General features: G+C 44.8%; 1 protein-coding gene across 2 annotated transcripts in view; it reads right to left on the bottom strand.

The window, feature by feature from the left end:
- The window catches only part of scn8aa (sodium channel, voltage gated, type VIII, alpha subunit a), a 91249-nt gene that overhangs the window by 13735 nt on the left and 50429 nt on the right, over positions 1-27085 (bottom strand). The window contains exons 10-21 of one of the 2 annotated variants that reach the window (XM_064957668.1): positions 25530-25736; positions 24408-24695; positions 21577-21867; positions 19328-19463; positions 17503-17741; positions 15084-15257; positions 14299-14655; positions 13566-14039; positions 11932-12052; positions 11549-11703; positions 9299-9472; positions 563-685 (exon numbers count right to left, since the gene is read on the bottom strand). In XM_064957668.1, the coding sequence (XP_064813740.1) occupies positions 563-685; positions 9299-9472; positions 11549-11703; positions 11932-12052; positions 13566-14039; positions 14299-14655; positions 15084-15257; positions 17503-17741; positions 19328-19463; positions 21577-21867; positions 24408-24695; positions 25530-25736 (2739 nt within the window). Of the gene's footprint in view, positions 1-562; positions 686-9298; positions 9473-11548; positions 11704-11931; positions 12053-13565; positions 14040-14298; positions 14656-15083; positions 15258-17502; positions 17742-19327; positions 19464-21543; positions 21868-24407; positions 24696-25529; positions 25737-27085 lie in introns of both variants that reach the window. The other variant, XM_064957669.1, reaches the window with a different exon arrangement.

Below are 27085 nucleotides of genomic sequence, written 5' to 3' on the forward strand. Positions count from 1 at the left end.
GACTAACATTAATTTTTATCTTAACCCTCGAGCCAATCATTAAAACAAAAAAATAAATAAATAACAGTTCATTTGACAAATTTTTATGTGATGAGGCAGCTTTGTGACGTCCCTCTAGTTCACTCTTTTTTGTTCTTTTCTTTCTGTTCATAGCAGTAATACTGAAAATATGAATTAGTATTCATCTTTTTTTATTCAATTGAAACCAGGGAAATAGTTCCTGCTGGTAATACTGTATAACTTTGTAGCATTACTATTTAACATTACTTTACACTTCCAGCTGCATCATGACGTGTGCGTATATATATATCTATATATACATTGTATGTGTAAAGTATGGTACAGGATTTGTGTGCATGAAAAGATGACTTCTTGTCTTGACTATTTTCTTCAAGTTACTATAAAAAAAAAATCCCCCAATAAATAAATGTATCATTTTTTGTCATTTAAAAAAAAAATTGAGTTTAGTTACTTTTTGGAAATTATTTCAGTTCCTAGCATGCTTTAATGAACTGTTGAATGGGCATGCGTAAGGTTCAGCTGCTTAGCTTCTGGATCTTACCCTCATCCCTTCAAAACGTGACAAGGCTCTGAGGGGTCTCAAGGCCCTTAGTGTCCTTAGTGATTTAATAGGACCTAGATCCGAGTAGCCCAGTGCATTAGCTACCAGACTGATTATAGACACCTACACACAAACAGAGAAGCAAAAGAGTTCCAAACTGTTAGAAGTAGTGAGAATATTCTCTAAAAGTAGAAGAGAGACTCAGACGAGAGCCCTTGGAGCAATAGGGCTGGCATTGGGTGGAGAGAGTTGCTTGACATACACACATAAATCTATATGTATGTATATACATGTATAATATTGCATTTATATATGTATATACATTGAGAGAGAAGGTCAATGTTTAGTATAGGTTTTATGTGCGTAGTGTTTTAGTAGCAGTAGTAGGTAGGCCGCAGGAGGAGGGGTTTGGTTCTGTAATTTTAGGGCAGTTGGACGAGACTTGACAAACTCCTTTGTACCTGCAAAGAAACTTGTGGTTGAGAGAGAGAGAGAGAAAAAGAGGAGAAAGAGAAATACATAAGACTCAAAGGAAGGGAAAAATAGACCAAAATGTTTTGCCACAGCACACGACTGATTCAGTACAGATACAGACAGGCGAACGAAGGGGACCGGGGAGGAGGAGGAGGAAGAGGGGAGGGAGGGAGGGAGGAAAGGAGAGAGGTTACAACCTGTAGAAGTTCATATAAAAACCCAACAGACATGTGGAACCTTACCCTGGCCCCTCTAACATTGTCTCTCCATGTCTGTCGCGCTCGGCTGAGGCATAATATCCCATATAATTTAAGACAGACAAACTTAACGGAACCTAAGAGAAAGAATACAGGTAAATATGTACATGTACGTCATTTTGATTTGCCAAAAATCTCCTTATCATATTCACACAGCATTAGAATCAAATTGGAGCCACATACAATTCATACAGTTAACTACACACTGACAGTAGTAAAGGGTTGGGATAGAGGGTTAAGGGGAGATTGGACACATTAGTTATTTGGCACTGGATGGCACTTAAAGGACCACTGGAGAGACACTGAGTACAGTAGAGTTACACACAGGAACAGGTAACAACACACAAACTCAAAGAAACGGGTGCTTCTCCCCCACTCTCACACACAATGGCCCAACACCAAATCAACCCCTAAGCTATGCACTTGTGAAGTACTGAAATGATTTGTCAGGGCTAAGTGAGCTTCAATGCCATACAACTCTCCTTCCGTGGCCTCCAACTGCTCTTAAATGCAAGTAAAACCAAATGCATGCTCTTCAACCAATCGCTGCCCACATCTACCCACAAAAACCTAGGTGTCTGGTTAGACTGTAAATTCTCCTTCCAGACTCACATCAAACATCTCCAATCCAAAATTAAATCTCGAAATGGCTTCCTATTTCACAACAAAGCATCCTTCACTCATGCTGCCAAACATACCCCCGTAAAACTGACCATCCTACCGATCCTCGACTTCGATGATGTCATCTATAAAATAGCCTCCAACACTCTACAAACTGGATGCAGTCTATCACAGTGCCATCCGTTTTGTCACCAAACACTACCCACCATTGCGACCTGTACGCTCTCGTTGGTTGGCCCTCGCTTCATACTCATCGCCAAACCCACTGGCTACAGGTTATCTACAAGTCTCTACTTGGTAAAGCCCCGCCTTATCTCAGCTCACTGGTCACCATAGCAGCACCCACTCGTAGCACGCGCTCCAGCAGGTATATCTCACTGGTTACCCCCAAAGCCAATTCCTCCTTTGGTCGTCTTTCCTTCTAGTTCTCTGCTGCCCATGACCGGAACAAACTGCAAAAATCTCTGAAGCTGGAGACTCACATCTCCCTCACTAACTTTAAGCACCAGCTGTCAAAGCAGCTCACAGATCACTGCACCTGTAAATAGCCCATCTGTAAACAGCCCATCTATCTACCTACCTACCTCATCCCCATACTGTATTTATTTATTTATTTATCTTGCTCCTTTGCACCCCAGTATCTCTACTTGCACATTTATCTTCTGCCGATCTACCATTTCAGTGTTTAATTGCTATATTGTAATTACTTTGCCACCATGGACTATTTATTTTCTTGACTTACCTCATTTGCACTCACTGTATATAGAATTTTTGTTTTCTTTTGTTCTTCTGTATTATTGACTGTATTTTTTGTTTATTCCATGTGTAACTCTGTGTTGCTGTATGTGTCGAATTGCTACGCTTTATCTTGGCCAGGTCGCAGTTGCAAATGAGAACTTGTTCTCAACTAACCTACCTGGTTAAATAAAGGTGAAATATAAATAAATAAATAGCTCCACCTTGCTCCCCCACTCTCACACACACAGTACCGCAGCTGCCACTCAGTCATGGGGCCCGAATATATTTTTGAATTTTACCCCTTTTTCTCCCCAATTTCGTGGTATCCAATTGTTTAGTAGCTAATATCTTGTCTCATCGCTACAACTCCCGTACGGCTCGGGGGAGACGAAGGTTGAAAGTCATGCGTCCTCCAAAACACAACCCAACCAAGCCGCACTGCTTCTTAACACAGCGCGCATCCAACCTGGAAGCCAGTGGCACCAATGTGTCGGAGGAAACACCGTGCACCTGGCGACCTTGGTTAGCTTGCACTGCGACCGGCTCGCCACAGGAGACGCTGGTGCGCGATGAGACAAGGACATCCCTACCGGCCAAACTCTCCCTAACCCGGAGGACGCTAGGCCAATTGTGCGTCGCCCCACGGACCTCCCGGTCACGGCCGGTTACGACAGAGCGGGGCGCGAACCCAGAGTCTTTGGTGGCACAGCTGGCGCTGCAGTACAGTTTTAAATTCATGAGCGTTAATCAGGTTTTATTTGTACTTGCAAATATGATTTTGGGGGATAACACTAGCCAAAAATAAAAGTTTACAGGAGTGACTTTTCTGTAATCAACACAAACAACTCCCCTAAGCTTGAAAATTTAAATATTGATTAGTCATCATTCTTCACATTTATCATTCATAGAAAGGCAACATACCGACAGTCAACAAATGATTTGCTTCCATCTCAGAGGTTTTGTAATATAGCTAGATAATAATGCATTGGACCGCTCAGTAAGTGCTTAGCCCAGAGCTGGGCCTCAGACTCTCTAAGCTCTGTTTTAGCCTATGGAAATGGACTAGTAACCTTGGTACTAAATTCAAGCGTCAGATTAGACACTCGGTGGAAAGGGAGCTTTTGCAGAGTCATCATTAACAGGAGAGTCTGGTGATAAATAGGCAGCAGCACATACTGTATGCACTGTATAGAAGCGAGGGAAGGGTGTTAAGGAATGATGAGTTCACCTCAAGGAGGCAATGTCTGTCATTAGAAGATGAAGGGGAGCTGCTGTGACCAGTAGGCCTGTACAGTAGCCACCTCCTGTTGTATCTCAGACATAATTGGGGTCGGAGTACCATGAGTCTGGAAAGCAGAACCAGTAGGCATATAGTGAAGAGAGGAGAGCAAGGCCAGTTGTGGCAATGGCTTTTTCTGTCAATTTAGGAAGTAAACTGAAATTCCAATGTCAATTTTCATCATTAGTCATTTCCGTTTACTTCCTGAATTAAAATAGAATTGACCCCCCACCCTGACGTGACTAAATGGTACTTCAGTATCTCATTGATTCAACATTACAGATGTCCATCTAATAGTTCTTAGAACGGCAAACACAAAAAGTTTGGCCCGATCTCCTCACACTGCCATTGTTCAGGTGTTGAGACTGGGAAGAGAGAGAGCACCAGTTCCTTAACAAAGGGAAAACAGTGGTGCACAGTAAAAACATGTGAAGGCACCTCCAACCAGCCAACCAGACCATACTGGTCAAACTCACTGCAAAGAACACAACATCCAAAGCTGACCAGACCAGTCACAGATAGAGGGGGGATTCTAACAAAGGCAAAATCTTTATTTAGATTTTAAGGCCATTGGCGGTACTACAGTCAATGAAAACTGATATACTATGTACAATGGCACTCTGGTCATTCCAGTTGACGGCGATGAAGCTATCGGCATGGAACTCACCACTGGACTCGTGACTCATGATGAGTCATCTCTGGGTTATGTGGTTCAAGGGCTCCTGAGTATCCAGGATTCCGTATGACCTGTGTATTACACACGATTCCATCAGATTCTAGGTGGCTCGATTCTTTTAGTTGAGGACCTCCCATTATTTAATAATCAGTATAGCTGTATAATAACCCAGCAAGCTGTATGATCATGGCGATGTTAAATTGATTGAATTTATTAAACTTTTTTTTTTAAATACACTTCAAGGATAAGTCACTGACTTATTTCCATTGTGCTTCTTTTAAACAGATACACAAAAATAAAATAAAGATTTTGCCTTTATTCTACCGTCACAGTATTTGGGGTATTTGTCACCTTCAGCCTCAGCCTGACCCCTTGGAGTGCCCCTCCCCCTTAGAGATCAAGGGGCCTGCTGTGTGGGTGTGGCAGCCCTCAGCGAATCAGCGTCGAGCTCTGCAAGGCAAGGCCAATCACATCTCTGGGCTGTGATCCAATGAGGAACAGTGGAACAGAAACAGAAAGAAAAACAGAAAGACAACGGAAACTAAAATCAAACAGAACAAAAACAACAATGATGAAAATGGCTAAATGTCTTATAAAATAAAAGGATGGATGGATGGATCCAGCCTCATTCCGCTATTACGTAACGACTCCATCCCCAAACTCGACTGGCTACTAGCTTTTACTAGAAGGATTTGTTTTGATCTAGATTCTACCTTACAGCACTGTGGTTATATAATTGAAGAGTACGGAGTCCTGCATAAAAACGTTGGCATCCAAAGAAATACTGTTCTGTATTATTAAGATAGTGGTGTACTGTAACTGACTGTTTTCTCAACACTGTAAAGCACCTGATTTGATCAAAAATCTATTCTTCAAATTTTGGACCAAATAGAGGTAAGTAATGTATGGCTAAACAAAGCAAGGGCCCAGTAAGTTATTCTGTCTTCTCATAGTAATTCTACTGTATCACATTTGCTCTTCACATTTCTAAAATACAAATCAAGAACCAGAGAGGCCAATGAAAATATAACTCAACAGAAATATATCAAAACACAAAAGGTATGTGGAACAGATAAACACGCACACACACACAGAGAGTAATTCATGCTCGTATAAACTTAAGCAATGATGGTGTCCCCCTTCTGATGGTGCCCACAGAGAGACATGGTTAACTCCAAACCAAACCACAGACATCACAGTGACAATGACAGACAGTAGAGTCACAGACAGGCCACAAACAGACGGACTACCCAGGACGACCTAGACTCGGTGAGGCACAGCAGCATTTTAAGAGGGACTGACTGCTTGTTTGCCAGTCTGGAGGACCAAACTTACCAACTGGCTGCCACCATCATTACATCATCACCTCAGCACAAGGTCAAAGGTCACTCACAACATTCCTGGGGTAAGAGGAAGCGTAAGACTTTAAGGAGGACGGGAGGTAGGTGGGGGTTGGGTCGAGAGAGGGAGGGAGGGGGGATAGGGGGTGGGGGTATGTCACACTTTGTTGTCAAACATTGACAGCTTGGGAGGGAATTGTCGGCCCCCATACCATACGACCATCCCAAGTGCATCTTGGGAAATATAGGCCACTGTACGGCCGTAGTACAGTACGGCCATCCTCCCAAGTGTTGGTTCACACCGCAACAATGAACACACTGCAGCTCTGTGCATCACAACCCTGTTGGCTCGGGCTGAAGCCGAGGGTTGTGGGTAAAGAAGGGGTTATGGAGGGGTGTGGTAGAGCCATCAATATACAGAGTTTGGTGAAGTGTTCTGATAGAACCCCATAGTGGCACCAAACTCACCACCTAACTATATTGTAGTGTATATCAATGGCTCTGGGTCGTGGGTTACATTGGAGTCAGTCAGATCATAGAGGGGTCACTAACTCTGTGGGGTACATATAGGACTTCAATTAGATTTAGGTAGAATTTGTTCTACCAGAATCAACACTGAAGGTAAGGTGTCTTGTGTTTTACATGATTGTTTTGTAAACTACGGTACGTTTTAGGTTAGTGTTAACTATATTCTACCGCAGTTACTACTGTACATAAAACAGCACCATATCTGGAACATGTTTGACATTAACAACGACTGAAAATAGTTAGCAAAAAGACTGTAATTAATTCAAGTTGATTATTCCTTAGGGATTTACTGAGTAACAATGTCATTTTAAAAGGCATGAAAAGAAAGTAACTGTACTAAAATGAGATCGGTATAACATGCCTTTAACTCTGACAATGGCTGATGCCAATCAATACAGCCTATTGTAAAGTCAAGCATACTGTGACCGTAAAGGCCAAGACACACCATGACTACCAACGGATAAAAACAGCGGGCGGGCGTCATTTTCTGTTCATTTCGAGTCTACATATTGTATCACCACCGTTCGTTGACACCCAGCAGGTGTTCGCTAACAGAGCACGGCCACCCGCTGCTTTTCGCCGTTTGTCTTTTCGGTGCGTCTCAGCAGTGTTTGTTCGGTGTTTAAGAATAGATGGGTCAACCACGGAAATACATAGAGAATCACAGGATCTCTATGGGGTCAACAGTCACATTCTCATACTGTATCATCTCCAGTGGCGGCTGGTGGCACTTTAAATTGGAGGACGGGCTCACGGTAATGGCTGGAACGGAATGGTATCAAACACGTTATTCCATCAATGTGTTTGATACCATTCCATTCCAGCTATTACTATGAGCCGTCCTCCCCTCACCAGCCTCCACTGATCATGTCTAACCTCCAACCATTAGGGGTCAGATAGAACTCCTGTCAGACAGAGATGGCTTGGGCTGGACCATACAAACAGTGTGTCGGCGACTGTTGAGAGGTGGTTAGTTCAAGGACAGAGGTAAGAATTCAAAAACACACAGAAGAGAGCTTCTTCATCTTTCCAATGGCAAGGTAATAACCAAGGTCATTGGCCAAATCTGACCATCGAAGCAGGATTTCCACACCACAGACACAGTTCAGTCAGGGGATTGGATCATATCTTGGCACCATGACATTACTCAATGCCCCTTGCTGAGGCGTCAACTTTCAAGTCTGAAGGAATTTCTCTGCCTGTTATATATATATATATATATTACTGTTAAAGCAACCAACCGTGAATTATCATTCCCATAACTAATCAATTCAATGGTCCTGGATTCATTTAGAATGATATATTCAACTTAGAATTTAATAACGGAATTAAAGAAATTCCACTGTTCCAAAGACTGTCAAGAGTTGTGTCACAGAAGGGGCAGAGAATGACCAATAACACAGAGATATAAAAGACATCCAGTACATTAGACATACAGTAGATTACACTGTAGACAGGTCAGAGACACAGCAGAGGACACAGTAGAGACACGGTAGAAGACAGTAGAGGACGCATACCCTGTTGTTGCTGAGCATTGCTTGAATATGTTGATCAATAATCTTGGTTATTGATTGGCTGATTGATTCCAATTTGTACTGCTGCTTAGCTACCAGCATTCACATTCCAATATCATTGTCATCAAATTTGAATCATTTTTCTTACCGCTGTTATGTCGTAAAACAATAGAATTGGTTTCTATTTGCACATGATGGGGAAACAGAGAGCGCACAATTCCTTGCTTCATCGCACACGAAGGCACATAATAGCCAAACTCACAAACAGAGAATTGCCGTTCATATTCAAGCATTGCAGATTGACAAGAAACCAAGTAAACTGAGAGAGAGAGAAATTACTTCATGGAGATGCAAGTGGTGAGAGACATAGATTCAGTTGAAATTGATGGACTAACTCATGGTATCGTAAACAATTCCATGTTCTCTTGGGATATGGATATTGGATATTGTAAGATTGATGAATCCTACACTTTCTGTTAATATGTGAATATCATCATGTCTTCTCACCCATTGCATAACATGAAGTTGCTGTTTGTTTTACTACTCTATCTGTCCTCCCAACCCTACCATACCACACCACACCCTGTTAGACAGAAGCCTACGTTAGGAATCACAGTACCGAATACCTCTATGAGGGATAACTTAAAGTAACTGTCCAGTGAAAATCTCACTTTTAAAAACACATCATCTGTTAACATCTCGATTTGAGTATGAGAAAAAAAAACTCAAACTTGTGTCACAAACAGACCGTTTAAAAAATGTTTTCTATTTCCTCATAGACTATGACATAATGTTTTTGTCTGAGACGTCTCATTGGCTGAACTGGCCAATCAGCTGTTTATTTGTCATAAAGAATATTTCTGTTGTTGGTGTACGCCCACACTATTCAAACACAAAAAAAGCTTTTCAAACATACTTAATAAAAAAGATTTGGAAGGAAAACTATTTCACTCATATTGTAATTAATTATAGATCATATTTCATAGAAATCTGGAAACACTGGACAGCTACTTTAACAGTGTACTGTGTGACTGAAAGCACGCCGTAGGCCCTATATATAATATATGGAATATATCTATTTTTACATAACAATGTGTGTTTTTCACTGTAACTCTACATGACAGGCAGTGTTTTAGAATGTACACAGTATAGTATGTTGCTTCAACAGAGTGCGGTTGCCATAGAAATAGAATTCCTAGAATGGGCCTCCCCATTCAAGTCAATTCTATTTCTAAGGTCCTAGCCTCCTATCCTGCCTATACAAAATGGCTACCAAATCTACCGTAAAGAACCAGAAAATGTTACTTACATCGACAATAAAGAAGTCGAGCCAGCACCAGGCGTTGGTGAAGTACTTGTGGAATCCGTAGGCGACCCACTTGAGCAACATCTCTAGGATAAATATGTATGTGAACACACTGTCGGCGTATTCCAAGATGGTCCTGATGGTCTTCCTCTGCTGGATGTACACATCCTCAAAAGCCTGGGGGGGGAGCACATACACGGTTATCTTCAGCTGAATTGGTGGGTAAAATGAACATGCTCTGGGATTGATGAATATATTGAAAGATTTGAAATACATAGCCTATCATTTGCCTCAGCCATATAAGTACAACAATGAATATATAACAAATCACGGAGGATTAGAAACACAATAAAGTCAACAGACTATTTACATGAAAAGTGATGAAAATGTACACAGCAACGGTTCTGTTGCTCAATCATGACAAAAAAATAACATTTAAAATTCCCAGGAAAAATGTAGTATTGATTGCAATATTCCATTCCTGCTGATTTGACGTCATGCCTGAGGACATAGCTCCCTTGGCCCCAGAAATAGATTCCCCCCGCCTATCCTATCTGATAAATCACACAGTCCATTAGATCCCCTCTCAGATAAATGGTACAGTCCATTAATCACAGAGAGAGTCCATATGTGTCTCAAATGGCAGTCCCCCCCCTCTCCTTAGAACAGTGACAGGCTGAGATGCTCCTGCCTGCCCCCCCACCCCCCCACCCCACCCTTCTTAGTACAGTGACTGGCTGAGATGCTCCTGCCTGGCCCATCCCCCCCACCCTTCTTAGTACAGTGACTGGCTGAGATGCTCCTGCCTGGACCATCCCCCCTACCCTTCTTAGTACAGTGACTGGCTGAGATGCTCCTGCCTGGCCCCTACCCCCTACCCTTCTTAGTACAGTGACTGGCTGAGATGCTCCTGCCTGGCTCATCCCCCCTACCCTTCTTAGTACAGTGACTGGCTGAGATGCTCCTGCCTGGCTCATCCCCCCTACCCTTCTTAGTACAGTGACTGGCTGAGATGCTCCTGCCTGGCTCATCCCCCCTACCCTTCTTAGTACAGTGACTGGCTGAGATGCTCCTGCCTGGCTCATCCCCCCTACCCTTCTTAGTACAGTGACTGGCTGAGATGTGCCTGCCTGGCCCCTACCCCCACCCTTCTTAGTACAGTGACTGGCTGAGATGCTCCTGCCTGGCCCATCACCCCCACCCTTCTTAGTACAGTGACTGGCTGAGATGCTCCTGCCTGGCCCATCCCCCCCACCCTTCTTAGTACAGTGACTGGCTGAGATGCTCCTGCCTGGCCCATCCCCCCTACCCTTCTTAGTACAGTGACTGGCTGAGATGCTCCTGCCTGGCTCATCCCCTACCCTTCTTAGTACAGTGACTGCTGAGATGCTCCTGCCTGGCCCATCCCCCCTACCCTTCTTAGTACAGTGACTGGCTGAGATGCTCCTGCCTGGCTCATCCCCCCTACCCTTCTTAGTACAGTGACTGGCTGAGATGCTCCTGCCTGGCTCATCCCCCCTACCCTTCTTAGTACAGTGACTGGCTGAGATGTGCCTGCCTGGCCCCTACCCCCACCCTTCTTAGTACAGTGACTGGCTGAGATGCTCCTGCCTGGCCCCTACCCCCACCCTTCTTAGTACAGTGACTGGCTGAGATGCTCCTGCCCGGCCCCTACCCCCACCCTTCTTAGTACAGTGACTGGCTGAGATGCTCCTGCCCGGCCCATCCCCCCCACCCTTCTTAGTACAGTGACTGGCTGAGATGCTCCTGCCTGGCCCATCCCCCCTTCTTAGTATAGTGACTGGCTGAGATGCTCCTGCCTGGCCCCTACCCCCACCCTTCTTAGTACAGTGACTGGCTGAGATGCTCCTGCCCGGCCCATCCCCCCACCCTTCTTAGTACAGTGACTGGCTGAGATGCTCCTGCCCGGCCCATCCCCCCACCCTTCTTAGTACAGTGACTGCCTGTGATGCTTCTGCTTGGCCCCTCCCTCCCACCCTTTTCAGTGACTGGGCCTGCTGACCGCACCACTCCATGTTGTGTCCTATGTCCTCAAAGCCAGGCAGAGAGAAACACAGCCCTTCAATAGCCAACCTTCTCCACTCACACTCGACCTCCTTTCTGCGTCCGAAATGGCACCCTACACTTTTGTCTAGCGCACACCTTTTGACCAAAGCCTCTCTGTCTCACTGTGTGTGTGTGTAAACATGCATTTTTTGTGTGTGTGTGTTAACGTTCCACACTGTGACTTACCAGGGCCCCACTACTGAGTAGGATCATAAAGATAATGACGGTTTCGAACCAGTTATGCTCCACAATTAGATAGCATGTCTTTCTCAGGAACCACCAATATTTTCCCCACCCGTGAGTGATGGGCACGTCGCAGCATGGATACTTGATAATACACTCTGTACAGAAGGGGATAGGAGCAAACACACAACATCATACCGTTACTAAAACATTGAAAATAATGTATGAATTACAAACTGGGAGGAGCAGGGCAGGGAGGGGCACAAGGGAGTGTCAGGGTATGGTTTAGGGCAGGGAGGGCAAGGAGTGGTTCAGAGTGGCAGAGCAGGGAGGGGCGGGGCAGGGCACAGAGGGGCGGGACAAGGAAGAGCAAGGTGCAGTCCTACCAGGTGTCCAACAGTTTTCTGGGTCAAGGTACTCTTCCACAGCCTCCACCACCACCGCCTCCACCTCCACATCAGGCTTGATGTCTATGGTGCTCCCCTCCGATGAGCTGGTGTCGTCCAGCTACACACACAGACAGAGATGCACACACACACACACACACACATATGCACAGAGATACAGACAGACGCAGAGCGAGAGAGCGACAGAGAGACACACAGACACAAAAACACACAAAGAGGACGTGAGAATGACAGGACAAGGGACAGAGAGACACACATCATCAGCAGCAGGTTGACTGATCAATAGCCCTGTCGGCAGCAATGGATCCTGGGTTATTGGTACACAGAGAGAGACAGACGAGAGGGAGAGAGAGACATGACAAACGGCGAAGCCTCTCTCACAGCCATTCATACATACTGCTGCGTGCATTGCAGCGGGTCTCACTTCCTGTCTCGATGTATAAATAGCTACCTCCCTGAGGCTTCATATAGGTAGACAGACAGATGACGATACAGAGATCAAAGGATGAAGAAGACGATGATGTAGACATAGTCCTGGGGCTAAGATACATTCTGGTCGTACACACAATGAGTTGCGTCTACCCATGTCCACATGCTGAGTGTGTGATCTGTCATGCTCGCCGTGTTCTAAATGACCTTGAGGAAACACATGCCATGACTAGCAGAGTACCAATGACCTGGTTGTGATTCACCTGGACTTTACATTACATTAGCGAGCGCTAGATTTTAAACGAGAGCCTCCAATGAGCGATTCAAGTTGCCTTAAAATGCGAAACTACAGATGATGAGGCTTAACTGTAACTATCAAAGCCACAGCAACCAACTGCAATTCCTAACATTGTGATATGCCACAGATTTAAGACGTACTGGAGCCTACAGGGGTGGAATATCAAATAACCCTCCACTCTAGCCATACTGCTAAATGTATCGGCGACGTTTTAAGAAAAAAAGGTCAGCAGATATCCATTTCATCCACGGCTGTAGCCATTACTATATGAGTGTGTGTATATATATGAGTAATGGAGTTACATAAGAGCCTTGGGCAGTGGAAACTAATGTTAAACTGGTGACCACACCCGTGCTTTACCACCAGGAGGCCACAAAACAGCAACCATGGAGCGATGCATTACTACAGCATTACTACAACATCACCACAACATTACAATAAGATTACCTCAACATTACCAAAGCATTGATACAACATTACCGGCACACTACAATAAGACTGCCGCAACATTACCAAAGCAGTACCACAACATTAATGCAACATTACCACAACATAACCACACCATTTGGCGACCACAACATTACCCCCCCATGCAACATTACTGCATCGCTGCAACATTACAACATAACCACAACGTTACTTACCCCCTGCAAAAACACCACAACGTTACTACAACATAATCTTCAAATGACCTCCTGCGTCATTACCACAACATCACCACAACATTACAACAACATCATTATCAAGAGACAAACTATGGGTTTGTCTAAAATGGCACCCTATTCCTGGCCATGTGCTACTTTTCATCAGAGCCATATTGAGGTACCAGGTTCTCATGGCGACATGTGCATTAAGCATTTGGCTAACTAACTCTCTGTTCACTCACCTCTTTGCTGTTCTCGTTCTCCGACTCGCTACTGAAGTCCTCGGTGTTGAGGTTCTCGAAGTCGGACTCTCCGACCGCGATGGGAACGCACACGGTCAGGTTCGGGTTGTGGATGAAGGACATGTGGTCCTCGTCGATCATGTACTTCCCGACGCTGCTCCCTATACCACTAGTGGTGCCGTTACCATTCTTGGTGTAGTCCAGGTCGCGGTTGATATCCACACCACTGTGGTTGGCGATACAGTTCAGTTTCTTGTTGTACATGTCGTCTAAAGGTTTCTGTTCATCCTCCACTGGTGGCTTCTTGGTCAAGCTGAGCACCAACTCTGCCAGCTTGATCTTGAACCAGGCGATGCCCTTCTTGATGCGGATGACGGAGATCTGAAGGTTGTTCATCTCTCCGTCGTCATCTGTTGCGGCTAAGTTGTCTGCGCTGAACGAGGACAGCAGCAAGGCAAGGAAAAGGTTCAACACCTGTAGGGAGGAGAATCAGGCACACACTGGGTCAGACGTGAGGGTGGAAGTGGTATGGCCAACGGAGATGTGTGTACACATGGGACCTGGTATGTGTAGTGCAACGAACCTGCCGTTCATAAGACGGAAAACTGCTCCCAGAGAGTTACGTTTCTTGGGCCGGCGATTATGGTCACCGCCCTCAGTTATGGCGACTGGGATTTGAGGACCATCAGGAAGGCTAGTATTGTATACAAAGATACACTCTGGGGACACTTACCACCAAGTTCCCGATGACCATGACCATCATGAAGACGATGAGACACATGCCCTGTCCGGCCACCTCCATACAGTCCCACATGGTCTCGATCCACTCCCCGCACAGCACCCGGAACACCATCAGGAACGAGTGGAAGAAGTCGTGCATGTGCCAGCGGGGCAGCTTACAGTCCAGGGCGATCTTACACACACAGTCTTTGTAGTTCTTGCCGAACAGCTGCATGCCGACCACGGCAAAGATGAAGACGATGAGCGCTAAGACGAGGGTCAGGTTTCCCAGGGCGCCAACAGAGTTACCGATGATCTTGATCAGCATGTTGAGTGTGGGCCATGACTTGGCCAGTTTAAACACTCTTAGCTGAGGGAGAGGGGCATGGAAGAGAGTGATGGAGAGGGGAGGGAGGAAGAGAGAGAGAGAGAGGGGGGAAGAGAGGATGTGAGAATGATGGAAGAAGGGAGAGAGGAAAATACTCATTAGCAGCTGGGGTTTGAGTGATCAATAGTTCTGGTTGTGGAAATGGCTCTTGGGGTATTGGTATGATAATTGATAGAGCAGAAGCAGTCATTATGAAAACTAGCAGTACATAGACTAGTAAGGCAGTATATACAGTAAGTTGTATTGCATACAAGTAAATGTATCACTACAACAGACAGTGCTGTAGTTGAGCAACACCATGTAATCATTCAGCACGTGAATCAATGTACACTGTGGAATTGATGTAATTTGTGTACACAACTGACAGACACGTACATTTGGGGGGAGGACGGGGCTAAAAGAGAGATTACCAATCGGAATGATCTGAGCACGGACAGCCCCTCCACGTCAGCCAATGCCAGCTCCACTAACGATAGGGTCACAATGAAGCCATCAAAGCAGTTCCACCCTTCCTGGAAGTAGTAGTAGGGATCCATGGCAACCAGCTTGGCAAACATCTCCACAGCAAAGATCCCTGTGAACACCTGGCAGGGACAAATAGAGGTCAGAGGTCAGTTGGAATAGCTGCTACGGAAACATTTACCTTCCAAAGTGACAAACAGAGGTCAGACGTACTGTAGGAACTGGTACGATAATTATTTAAAAAGTTAGCGGTGAGCACTACCTTAGATGGAAATTAAGATTAGCCCACTAGCAAGAGGCTAGCACTTACTTCAATTAAGATTCAAGAATGCTTTCTGGAGTCTCTTTGAATGCATTTCCAATGTCTCCATGGCGTGTGTTTCTCTGTCTAAAGAAGACCCTTGTGTAGGCTGCCTTCACATTCATAATGTGCAAAACTAGCTCCCTTAGTGACAGTGACATTTTCATCACAGGGCAGACATTTGGCTAGCAGAATGTCACCGAAGCTAGTAGAAATTGTGGTTTACTAGCCCGGCTAATCAGTGCTTAAAATCCTTACATTCCATTTCTTACAGCTGCTCTGAAGTCAGTAAGGCCACTGTGACACCTCTGTGTTCTGCTAATGAGTCTAATGAATGGCTAAAGGTCACAGTTAATCATGGAGTCAGCTGATGTAACACCCTGGGTGTCCATAGATCAAGGCGTGGCCGGGCAGTGTTTGTGTGCGCGCGCGTGTGTGTGTGTGTGTGTGTGTGTGTGTGTGTGCGTGCGTGCGTGCGTGCGTGCGAGAGAGCATTTGTGTGCGTGAAGATGACTCGTGCTTCAAGGTTATACCCAACCCATGAATGAAAATACCTCTTAACAGAACACACACACTGCCCGATGCTGAATATCACAAATGATTTCACAACACACACACTGGTCTAATATGTAAAAGACTGATCTCACAATTTACTGAAAGTGATACATTTTCCAGCTGCTGTAAATTGATCAAACCACTAATATCAATATCCTAACCATACCACAGAAAGAGAGACTGTGTTCTACTAATATGCTATCCATGCTAACAACATGAACTTGTAGCTTTAGCTAACATGCTAACTAGACAGTAAAATCCTATGTGCATTAGCTCTACTTTTACTGTGTTTCTGTGGAAATTCTAATAGCATCCATGATAACAGCATCAGCTAGTTGCTATAGCTTTAGCTTGCATTAGCTAGTAGGCTTAAGGCCCTAAGCAATATGCTGAAACCGTATGTGCAGCTCAGGAATTTGACTCAGTTCCTGTAGAAATGCTAATTGTAAAAAGGGCCAGGTTGGGATTTCAGAAAGAAAGATCCGTTCTTCAGGCACCATTTTAGGGGAGCTCATCGATCAGGCAGCATAAAATATTAATTTGGGCCACCCACCAGCCTGGCATGCAGCACAGAGACAGAGCAGGCAGCGTGAAGCAGATTGCTGCATGGGACAAGGAAATAGCAGCACAGAAGAATCATATGATAAGGGGGGGTTGAGAGAAAGGAAAAAGGACAGAGAGAGAGAGAGAGACTCCTACAGTATACAGAACAGCCCCATGTAAGAAATGGGGAGAGAGGAGGGGGGAGAGAAGGAGAGAGGAGAGGAGCAGAGATGAGAAAGACACAAGGAAGATGTGTATAGATTCAGGGACACTGTAGGTAGGGGGTCCGGGAACGTTTTCATTTAGCTTTGAATAGCCAATGAAAGAACTGCCAATTATGTGTACCAAAATAACACAGCTCTCTCAGCAGACGACAAGCGAATAGATCTTATAGGAGGAGATGTCATTGTCAACGCACCACGACAAGGACGAGATAATGATCACATGCCAGATTCTGTTCAGTTTTTTAATGAACACACTATCAATGATGGGATATACAATGGAAACAAGACAGAGAGTTGAGAGAGAGAGAGAGAGAGAAAGAGAGAGAGAGAGAGGCCTGCGGTGGTCACATCGTGGTCTAGCTCGCAGTTAGTGTGGCCGCCCCCAGGTGCACACGCATGAATCTGTCTGACACACACACTCTCCTCCTGTCTTTCCCGTCCCCTCTACTGACTGTCCTATCAAGTGGGTTGAATCATTTGAGCTAAATACTAGAAAGTGTCTAATGTTACCATATACTTTCTAAGTTAATACCATATAAATACTAGGTAAGTACTAACTTAAAGTACCAGCTTAAAGTACTTTTTAAAGTGGCACTTCACCACTTTTTTAACCTCATATTCATTATCTACAGCGCCATACCAGTGTCTACATGTGAATATGAGGTAAAAAAATGCCCCGTTAAGTACCAGCTTATAACGGTTTTAAAATACCACACACACACACACACAAAAAGAGATCCTCACCAGGTTTCCCACAGACAGCACCTCCTCAAAGTGCGGGGTCATGGGGTAGTGCTCCATGGCCATGAAGAGGGTGTTGAGGACGATACAGATGGTGATGGCCAGGTCCACGAAAGGGTCCATGACGATCAGGTTGACAATCTCCTTGATCTTCAGCCAGATGGGACAACACTCCCAGATGAGGAAGATGTTGGAGAACTTATACCAGCAAGGTGGACAACTACGTTGAGATTCCTCCAGTTCTGAGAAAATTCATTAAGAGACCACGCCAGGAAAGGAATATATCAAAACTCCAAATAATAGAATAGTCTCCAACAGCGCGTATCCTGTCCCTGCCCACCTGGCGCTACAGCCAGGCTTAAGGAAACACTCAAAGTATTTGAAAGAAAACAGAGATACACGTTATAAAATAATGATAATATGTTCTGTTTATGTAGTAATAATAATATGTATGTCATGCAGTGTGTCTGTAAGTACAAGAATGACAAGCAATAGTTTTAGAACACCTACTCATACAAGGGTTTTTCTTTATTTGTACTATTTTCTACATTGTAGAATAATACTGAAGACATCAGAACTATGAAATAAGAAATATGGAATCATGTAGTAACCAAAAAAGTGTTAAAATATAATATAATATATAATATATGTAATATTTTGAGATTCTTCAAATAGCCACCCTTTGCCTTGATGACAGCTTTGGACACTCTTGGCATTCTCTCAACCAGTTTCATGAGGTAGTCATCTGGAATGCATTTCTATAAACAGGTGTGCCTTGTTAAAAGTTAATTTGTGGAATTTCTTTCCTTCTTAATGCGTTTGAGCCAATCAGTTGTGTTGTGACAAGGTAGGGGTGTATACAGAAGATTGCCCTAAGTACATATCATGGCAAGAACAGCTCAAATAAACAAAGAGAAATGACAGTCCATCATTATTTTAAGACATGAAGGTAAGTCAATACGGAAAATTTGGACATTAGTCCGGTGGAAATTTGTCATTTGGTCGGGAGTCTTTGTGAGACGCGGTGTGGGTGAACGGATGATGTTCTCATATGTGTATTTCCCACCGCAAAGCATGGAGGAGGAGGTGTGATGGTGTGGGGGTGCTTTAGTGGTGACACTGTCTGTGATTTATTTAGAATTCAAGGCACACTTAACCAGCATGGATACAACAGCATTCTGCAGGACTATCATCTGGTAGGACTATCATTTGTTTTTCAACAGGACAAAGACCCAACACACCTCCAGGCTGTGTAAGGGATATTTGACCAAGAAGGAGAGTGATGGAGTGCTGCATAAGATGACCTGGCCTCCACAATCACCCGACCTCAACCTAACTGAGATGGTTTGGGATGAGTCGAAGCGCAGAGTGAAGGAAAAGCGATTCCATATCTGTTATTTCATAGTTTTGATGTCTTCACCAATATTCTACAATGTGGAAAATAGTACAAATAAAGACAAACCCTTCAGTGAGTAGGTGTTCTAAAATGTTTGACCGGTAGTGTATATAGATATAGATATAGGAGATGTTGAACTGTTCGTCCAACGAGAGGGCACCTCAGTTGAATCCCGTTTGGGGATCAATAAAGTCTTAACGTACAAATCTTATCTTAAATCAGTTAGAAAAAGAAATAGCGAAATAGAAAGAACTGTTTGTCCAAAAAAAGGGCATCTAAGGTTTAGACTAAGAAAATATGTGAAGTAAGATCTGCCTTTCTTCAGATTTGAAACTTTTTGGTTTACACTGTCAGCTGAAAACAATAGAGCATGGAAATAGCGAGTTAATTAGTGTAGGGAAATTAATAGTATGAATAGTATAGGGACAGTACCCTCCACTAGTGTGTTGGTGATGACGCTCATGACACTGTTGGCCCGCTCTTTCCTTCCGAAGGAGGTATTGAGCTGGTCCACAGACACCATCAGGGAACCAGACAGCTTCTTCTTCACCTCAACCTCAGTAGTGGGCTGCCAGGAGGAAGAAGAAGAATCAAGCACTGATGGTAGTCAAACCATGAACACCATCCCACAGCGCCATCGCTGGCCAGGGAGGGATGTGCTCTTGTAACAAGACTGGATTGGAAGGAGGGGTTAGGCCCATATTGGAGGTTGGTCATTCTTTGGTTGGCACAGTGGATAGTACAGTATTTGTCTTGTTGTTGCTAGATGTTGAGAATATGTTGTGTCTAGAAACATGCAGGTCATAACGCAGCCAGTGTGGGAGCTGTGGTATGGGGATATTTGACAGTTACATAATACTTGAATAAGAATGTAACATTCTGATATTGAGCAGGGAAGTGTTTTGTATTTGTGTGTGTAGGTATTAACGTTGTGACTTACCTATTCTCTGAAACGTGTAAAATAGGTTCCAACCACCATTACATCACACCCATTCTAACTAAATGTCCCCCTGCCTAAATGTTCCAATGCTGCCACTTTGAACATGTCCGAATACCCGTACTTGCGTTCTCAATAGTAGGCTGATTGAGTATAAGAAAACTGAACGTTTTAAAGTATGTGACATTTTGAAAAGGTCATATGGTTTAAATGCCAGGATGTCGTACTAATTCCGCCTTTTATATCTAGTAGAATTCGCTGCAACACTATTGAGGAAGAAAAGCGCCTTTTCAGACCCACGTGTGTTTGACAACAGCTGATAATCAGATAAGGGGACGCGCTATACCCAAATGAAGGAGTGGCGGGAAACGACGCAATTGCGCATTGGACGCCGCCTTCTCAGTATGGGGTGAGCCTAGTATGTTGATATTGGTTGCTTACTGCATACATTTATACTAGACAGTATGTTCTAAATAGTATGTTGCAGTGTAGTAGTAGTATGTAGTGATTAGTGCACAGTATGCTGTTTTATTAAGTAGTAGGCAAGAAACATTTCAGACACAGACTTTTTTCTACTTTCCAAGCATTATCCTGTCCCTAACCCCATCCACACTATCTGATAGTCATCCATTTTCTATTTCACCCTGAAATATCACCTTCAAGTCCTGTAACAAATCCTGTAGCATTTGAGGAGAACATAGAGGGAAGAGTAGTCTGGTTACTGTAGGAGAACACTAAGAGAACACAGGGGCAACACTATTCGGATCGCGGTCGTTCCAGTCGTCATGCATTGAGCATGCACCAAGTCAAAGAGTAGGAGAGGATAGGATAGACATCATAGCCACTAGTTTGGTTGTTATCATGCTGGCTAGTTCAAAACATTGTACAAGACCTGGTAGAAGGGCAGGTCAAACTACCATGCTGCTTACTAGCAAGAGAGAAAGATTGGTTTTTTTTTCTTCTTTCGTTTTGTTTGTTTTGGTTTGCTCACTGTTGATTGTTTGAAAAGGAAGGAAATATTTCCTCTATTTTGAAGAGGGTTTTTACTTACAATGACTGTTATATGTGGTTGTTTATACCTATCTTAGTTGAATGCACTGACTGTACGTCGCTCTAAGATAAGACAGTTTGCTAAATGACTAAAAAGTTAAAGGGATAGTTAAAGATTTTGGCAATTAAGCCCTTTTTTCTACTTACACAGAGTCAGATGAACTCATGGATACCATTATGTTTCTGTGTGCAGTCTGAAGGAAGTTGAAGGTAGTTTCTGGAGCCATTATTAACTAGCATGAGTGCAATGACTGGAAGTCTACAGGAGCAAGGGCCTTGTTGCCAAAATCTCGAACTATCCCTTTAATGTCAATGCAATGTAACACCGTTTGGAGTGAGAAAATGAAAACGTTGAGATATAAAACAACAGTATGCTGGAAGTCACTGAAAACCCCAGTTATAAAGTAACAATAAGAACATGTTTTTCTGATAAAGTAAACTAAAGTTTCTCTATTTTGCTTCTTTGGGTTGGGGGGCAGCATATCACACACTAGGAGCAGGGGAGGAGGGCGAGCGCAGATAGCGCAGACATACGGACTTGCAAAGAAAAAAGTTGAGAAGAGAGACAGAGAGAATAAGAAAGTGAGGGAAGAGAGAAAGTTGAGAAAGAGGGGGCCATGCCTAGACGAGACGGGTCTGAGTTACTCATTGACTTCCTTACACTGTCGTCAGCAGATGCCTTATCTATTTTCACCTCAGGCAGAAGGCGTCCGCCGGTCCCCGGACTGATCAGCGACACCACGCCGTTGCAGTCCACCGTTGAGTTCCTCTTCCCGCCGCCATGGTGGTAGCCCGTGTAGCTGCTCCGTCGGTACGGGCTGAACAGGGAGTCCCGCCTCTCCTCGCACTCCTCCACAGTGCTATGCTCGTCATCGGCGAACTCGTTCTCGGAGCCCACGTCCTTGCCGCGGCCCTTGAAGCTGAAGATGCTGCTCTTGCTGTTGTGCCTCGACAGGAACGGCGAGCCTGGGATACTGAGGAGGGACTGAAAGGGGACAAGAAGACAATGAGATGAGGAGAGAAGAGGAAACGAGAGGAGAGAGATTGATGTAGCTGTGTAAAACTCCTGACACAAAGCATACAAAAGAGCACTCAAGGTCGTGGGTTGAATCCCCACAACCACCTTTCCTACTATCTGTCCTCCTGCCTTACGTCTTTATCTGTTTTAGTACTGTCTACATCAGGGATCTCCGTCCCGTAGGTTCTCTCTCCAACCCTAATCCAGTGCACCTGATTGTAATAATCAGCTGGTTGATAAGTTGAATCAGGTTAGTTACAACTGGGGTTGGAGTGAAAACCTACAAGAAGTAGTTGTCCAGGAACAGGGTTGGAGAGCCCTGGTCTAAATGTAGCTTCAAAAACATGAAAGGAAGGTGGAATTCCTATTGAACTACATATGGAATTATAGGATCCCTATGAGAAGTCCAATCTCCTTGAGAGAAGAAAAGAGACAAAGGGGGTTGTTTTGAGTCATTGATTGTGCCATTACTTGGGACAATCCTCGTTGTCATCAATTCTGGGGTCAAAATGAAAGGCAACATCTGTGTGTGTGTGTGTGTGTGTGTGTGTGTGTGTGTGTGTGTGTGTGTGTGTGTGTGTGTGTGTGTCACTTAGGGAAATTCTGATGGAGAGGGATCAAGTGACCTACTAAACTCAGGGAAATGCATCATAATAAAAATAATATATTGGACTTGTATTTTCAATGATCCAATGCTGCTTTACAATTGTCAAAACTAAACAAAAAACAGAGATCCAAACAAGACAACAGCAGACTAACAACAGGAAGAAACAGAAAATGTAACAAAGAGAAGGGGGAGGGGCTTAAAGAAGGGAAAAGACTGATGTGTCGCACTTGGGAACGGCAAGGTGGCCTGCTGCGGTGGAACGGAGTGAGCGAGTAGGGTGCTAGGGGAGAAGAAGGTCAGAGAGGTAGGGGGGGGGGGCAAGGTGATGAAGGTCTTTGTAGGTCGGAAGGAGGATATTGTAGTTAATGCGTTGGGAGACAGGGAGCCAGTGGAGTTCACAGAGGATGGGGGTGATGTGCTGCCAGGTCTTAAGTGTGCGTGAGGATTTGGGCTGTAGAGTTCTGAACCATTTGGAGCTTACGGAGGGAGCTTGAGTTGATGCTGGAGAGTAGTGAGTTGCAGTAGTTGAGACAGGAGGTGATGAATGTGTGAAGGAGGGTTTCAGCTGCAGGACGGAAGGTTTGAAGAATGAGGATTTGACAGTTTGTTGGATGTAGTGGTCGAAGGAGAGGGTGTGGAGTCCAGGAAGACGCCAAGGTTGCGTGCACGGGGGGGGGACCAATGGTGTCATCGATTGTGAGAGTGAGGTTGCCAACTTTGCAGAGTGTGGTTTTGGTGCCTATGAGAAGGAGGTTTTGCCACTGTTTAGCTTGAGGAAGTTGTGTTGCATCCAGGTTTTTAATGTGGCAGGATTCAATGAGGGTCAGAGGTGCGTTGAGGAGGGATTTGGAGCTTAGGTAGATCTGGGTGTCTTCGGCGTAGCAGTGGAAGTCGAGATTGTAGTGGCGGAGGATCTGATCAAGGAGGAGGATGTAGATGATGAACCCAGCACAGAGCCCTGGTGAACTCCCTGTGTGTCAGCAGCGGAGTCAGAGATATGACCATTGAGGGAGATGTAGTGGGTACGGTTGGTAAGGTATGATTGTAGCCAGTAAAGCGCAGTGCCCTCATACCCAGACCCTCAAGTCTGGTGAGCAGGACTTGATGATGGTTCACCGTGTCGTATAATCAAATAATTAGGTGACTGACATCCTACCCCAGCAAGGTCAAACACAGGCCAGTCAGACAGGAGAAACGCACAGCTGAGCCCAACGCTGCATGGGAAAAGATTCACTTCCTGCTTCTACTTTGTGTTTTTCTTCTATGGGTACTCTCAATATTGCTGCCAGTCGACGCAAAGTCGGAACATTGACTTGAATGGGATTCTCCATTCTAGTTATTCTATGGAAATATGAGCTGTATGCATACCACTGTTCTCACTGTGAACCTGGACCTGTACTGTATCTGTAAGCCTGCTTGAGTACTCATCTGGTTAGCAGGTCTATTCTTTAATACTGATGATGACGATGACCAAGATCTCAGACAAAACATAGTTCTAACACCCATAGAATTCACATGAACGCATGAACGAATACTGCCCTGTGTTGTTGAACAGATACAGTAACAGTACCCTATGAAAGATGCCAGAGCAAAACAACACTGTGTGACTGCTCTTCTCTCACTGAAACATTCATGTACTCACTGTTAATAATTCAAGCCTTGAAATCATGCTACTGTATCTTTAGCTACAACAAATATACCCACAGTACTGTATATGTTATGATGCTATAAACTAGTTATAACCTTTAGCTACAACCAATATACTTCACACTGTAGTAGGAGCCTTAAACAGATACATTACAAAGCTCTAAATAGTGTTTATCTGAGTTTATCACTCAAGCCTAAATGATCTATGCCCCAGAATACATTGCACCGTGACCTTCAACCTTCGTCATCTCACCTGGTTCATGATGGAAGACTTTCGACCCAACCGGTTGTCAGGGAAACGGAAGCGGCTCCTCTTGCTGCCGTCGTCTGACTCGGATTTGACGAACTTCTCGCAGTCCCCCTTCTCCTCCCTCTGTGACTGCTCTTTCTGGCGCCACTTCTTCTTGCGGTTGCGCCGCTCCTTGGCGCTCTTGGAACTGAGCTTGGACATCTCTGACGAGCTACAGGACAGGTTCCCCCCACCGTCATCCTCCGCTACGTCCTCCGACACCGTGCCTGCCGACGTCGCCATGGCGTTGGCCTATCGCAGACCGCAACACCAGGACAGAGAGAGTGAAAAAAACACCTGTGTGTCCAGCCCTCCTGAAGCCTAATTTATACACCGTGCAAATACGCAATGCATTTAGCTAGCTACTCAAAGTGGCAATCCTGCATAGTTCCATCAAGATACAAATTGCGGGGCTGCAGCTGCACTTGACTTACTTCACTTGGGGCTGTGAAAGTGTGCATCTTTTTGCTAAGCAAGTACGCAGAACGGCCATTTTGCGTAGCTAGGCTTCAGAGACATGGCTGTACAGCTTCTATCAGGCTAAACAGACTTAAACTAAGCATATGTGACAGACAGGGTTCGAACCCCGGTTTGCTGTGAGCCAGAAGAGTGCATTAGCCCGCTAAGCCAAAGCCTAGGCATTGGCTCAGGAAGCCCATGCAGATCTTCAGGTCTCAGGCAAGGTTACTCACCTCCGTCACAAACACAGTGAGGTATAGGAGCACGGTAACGAACACGGCTCCACTGCTTATATTAGGCACAACAGATTTAAACCAAAGAGACAGTCAAGGATAGGAGTAAAGTAAGCAGAGACAGTGGCAATAGAAAGACAAGCACATACAGTATACACAGAAAGCTGCTGAGAGACAGACAGACGGTCAGACAGAACTGACAGAGAGAACAGACAGACAGACAGAACAGAACAGACAGACAGACACTGACCTGTGTGGCCTCCTGCAGAGCCAGTGACAACAGAGACAGAGAAACAAACACAAATGACCAAAGACATATGCACTATATCCGGAAAAGGGTGCCATTTCGCAACCTCATTGACATGCTGAGACACAAAGACACTGGGATACTGACCTGTGCAGCCTCTTGCTGGTTCTTGATCTGCTCCAGCATGGCTTTGAACTCAGCCTCTTTTTGCTCGGCCTCCTCCATGGTGGCCTGGTTCTGCTCCTCATAGGCCATGGCCACCACAGCCAGGATCAGATTGACCAGGTAGAAGGAACCCACGAAGATCACCAGCACAAAGAAGATCATGTAGGTCTTCCCTGCTGCCCGCAGGGTCTGGGAGGGGGGAGAGAAGACAACAGAGGGTCAGATACACTGATATTTAACCTAAACCGCTGACCTCTAAACCAGACAACATCCCTTCCCTGCCATCCTCAGGGTCTGGAAGAGAACAGAGAGTACAGCAGAGCATCAGACACTTGTCACTCATCCAGCCCTCCAGAATAGGCTGTCACTTTGTTCCCCCCTCCCCCTGTACTCAGATCTGGTTCATTCCACTGCTAACATATGACAGGGCTGTGAGGTTCATATTGAGGTAGAGTTAGAGGGTAGAGGTCAGAGGTTATGTATCAGTTACTGAGTAGTCGTGAAGTTATCCAGGCCGTGTAGAAATGTAGAATCTACTGTAACACTTCCTCACTTTAAACACAATCAATTATATTTAGATTCCCTTCTGCATACTAGAGCGTGATGCTGATTCGAATTCACTGTCATGTACGCTGATAATCAATGATTTATAACTGATTTGAAACTAGGAAGTAGGAATTATTCTTGGGTGTGCCAGCTCCAGAAGCACTTCCATGCACTGACTGCATTTCGCTAGGTTCCCAGTGTGTGTGTGTGTATTAGTTTCCCAGCATGGGCACAACTCCCCAATATCTGCATTTTGACCTAGATTTCCAAGCAGTGCAGTGGAAGCACACTCCACCAGCGAGCTAGCGAGCTAGCTAACTGAAGCCCAATGATTTCAGTGAATTGGGATGCTATCCCCAGTGGAGAGAGGATTAAGAGGCTCGAGCAGAAGCACAGAGCAGCAGACAAAGAAGACTCCAACATACCTTTAAAAGCAGCCTTTAAAAATAGCCCGTCGCTTAAATGGTTCATAGTACTATTTATAATTCTATGTATATATTACATGATCCATGTCATGTACTAGTTTTCTACTGTATAAATGCAGAGGCAATATTTCAGTCTACTAGAAAAAAAGTAGTCCACTTAGGGAATAGGTTGCCATTTTGGATGCACATTTAGTTCCCCTTTCAAAAGAGGGAGTAAAGTATGGTCTGCACTAGGGCCCTTCAAAAGAGGGTGTATGGTCTGTAGGGAGCAGAGTTGAGGCAGAGAGAGAGGACTTCCTGGGTTCTGGCAGAAGCAATTCCCTACCCCATCAATTATGGATGCGGTTTACATGTAGTGCTGGTAAGAATATTCAACACAACACACTGCGACACTCCCCAGCAACACAGAGTAGGAGCACAAACTGCCAAAAGGACAGACACTCTACTGTCCTCCTGTTCCACACATAGACTTCCCCCTGACATTAGGACAGCAGAGTCCATAAAATAACTAGCTTACCAAGACCGTGATATGCGGTCGTCTCTCAAAGCTATCTTAACATTTTACGT

The sequence above is a fragment of the Oncorhynchus masou genome, chromosome 33, assembly GCF_036934945.1.
Source record: "Oncorhynchus masou masou isolate Uvic2021 chromosome 33, UVic_Omas_1.1, whole genome shotgun sequence".
NCBI classification, from domain to species: Eukaryota; Metazoa; Chordata; class Actinopteri; order Salmoniformes; family Salmonidae; genus Oncorhynchus; species Oncorhynchus masou.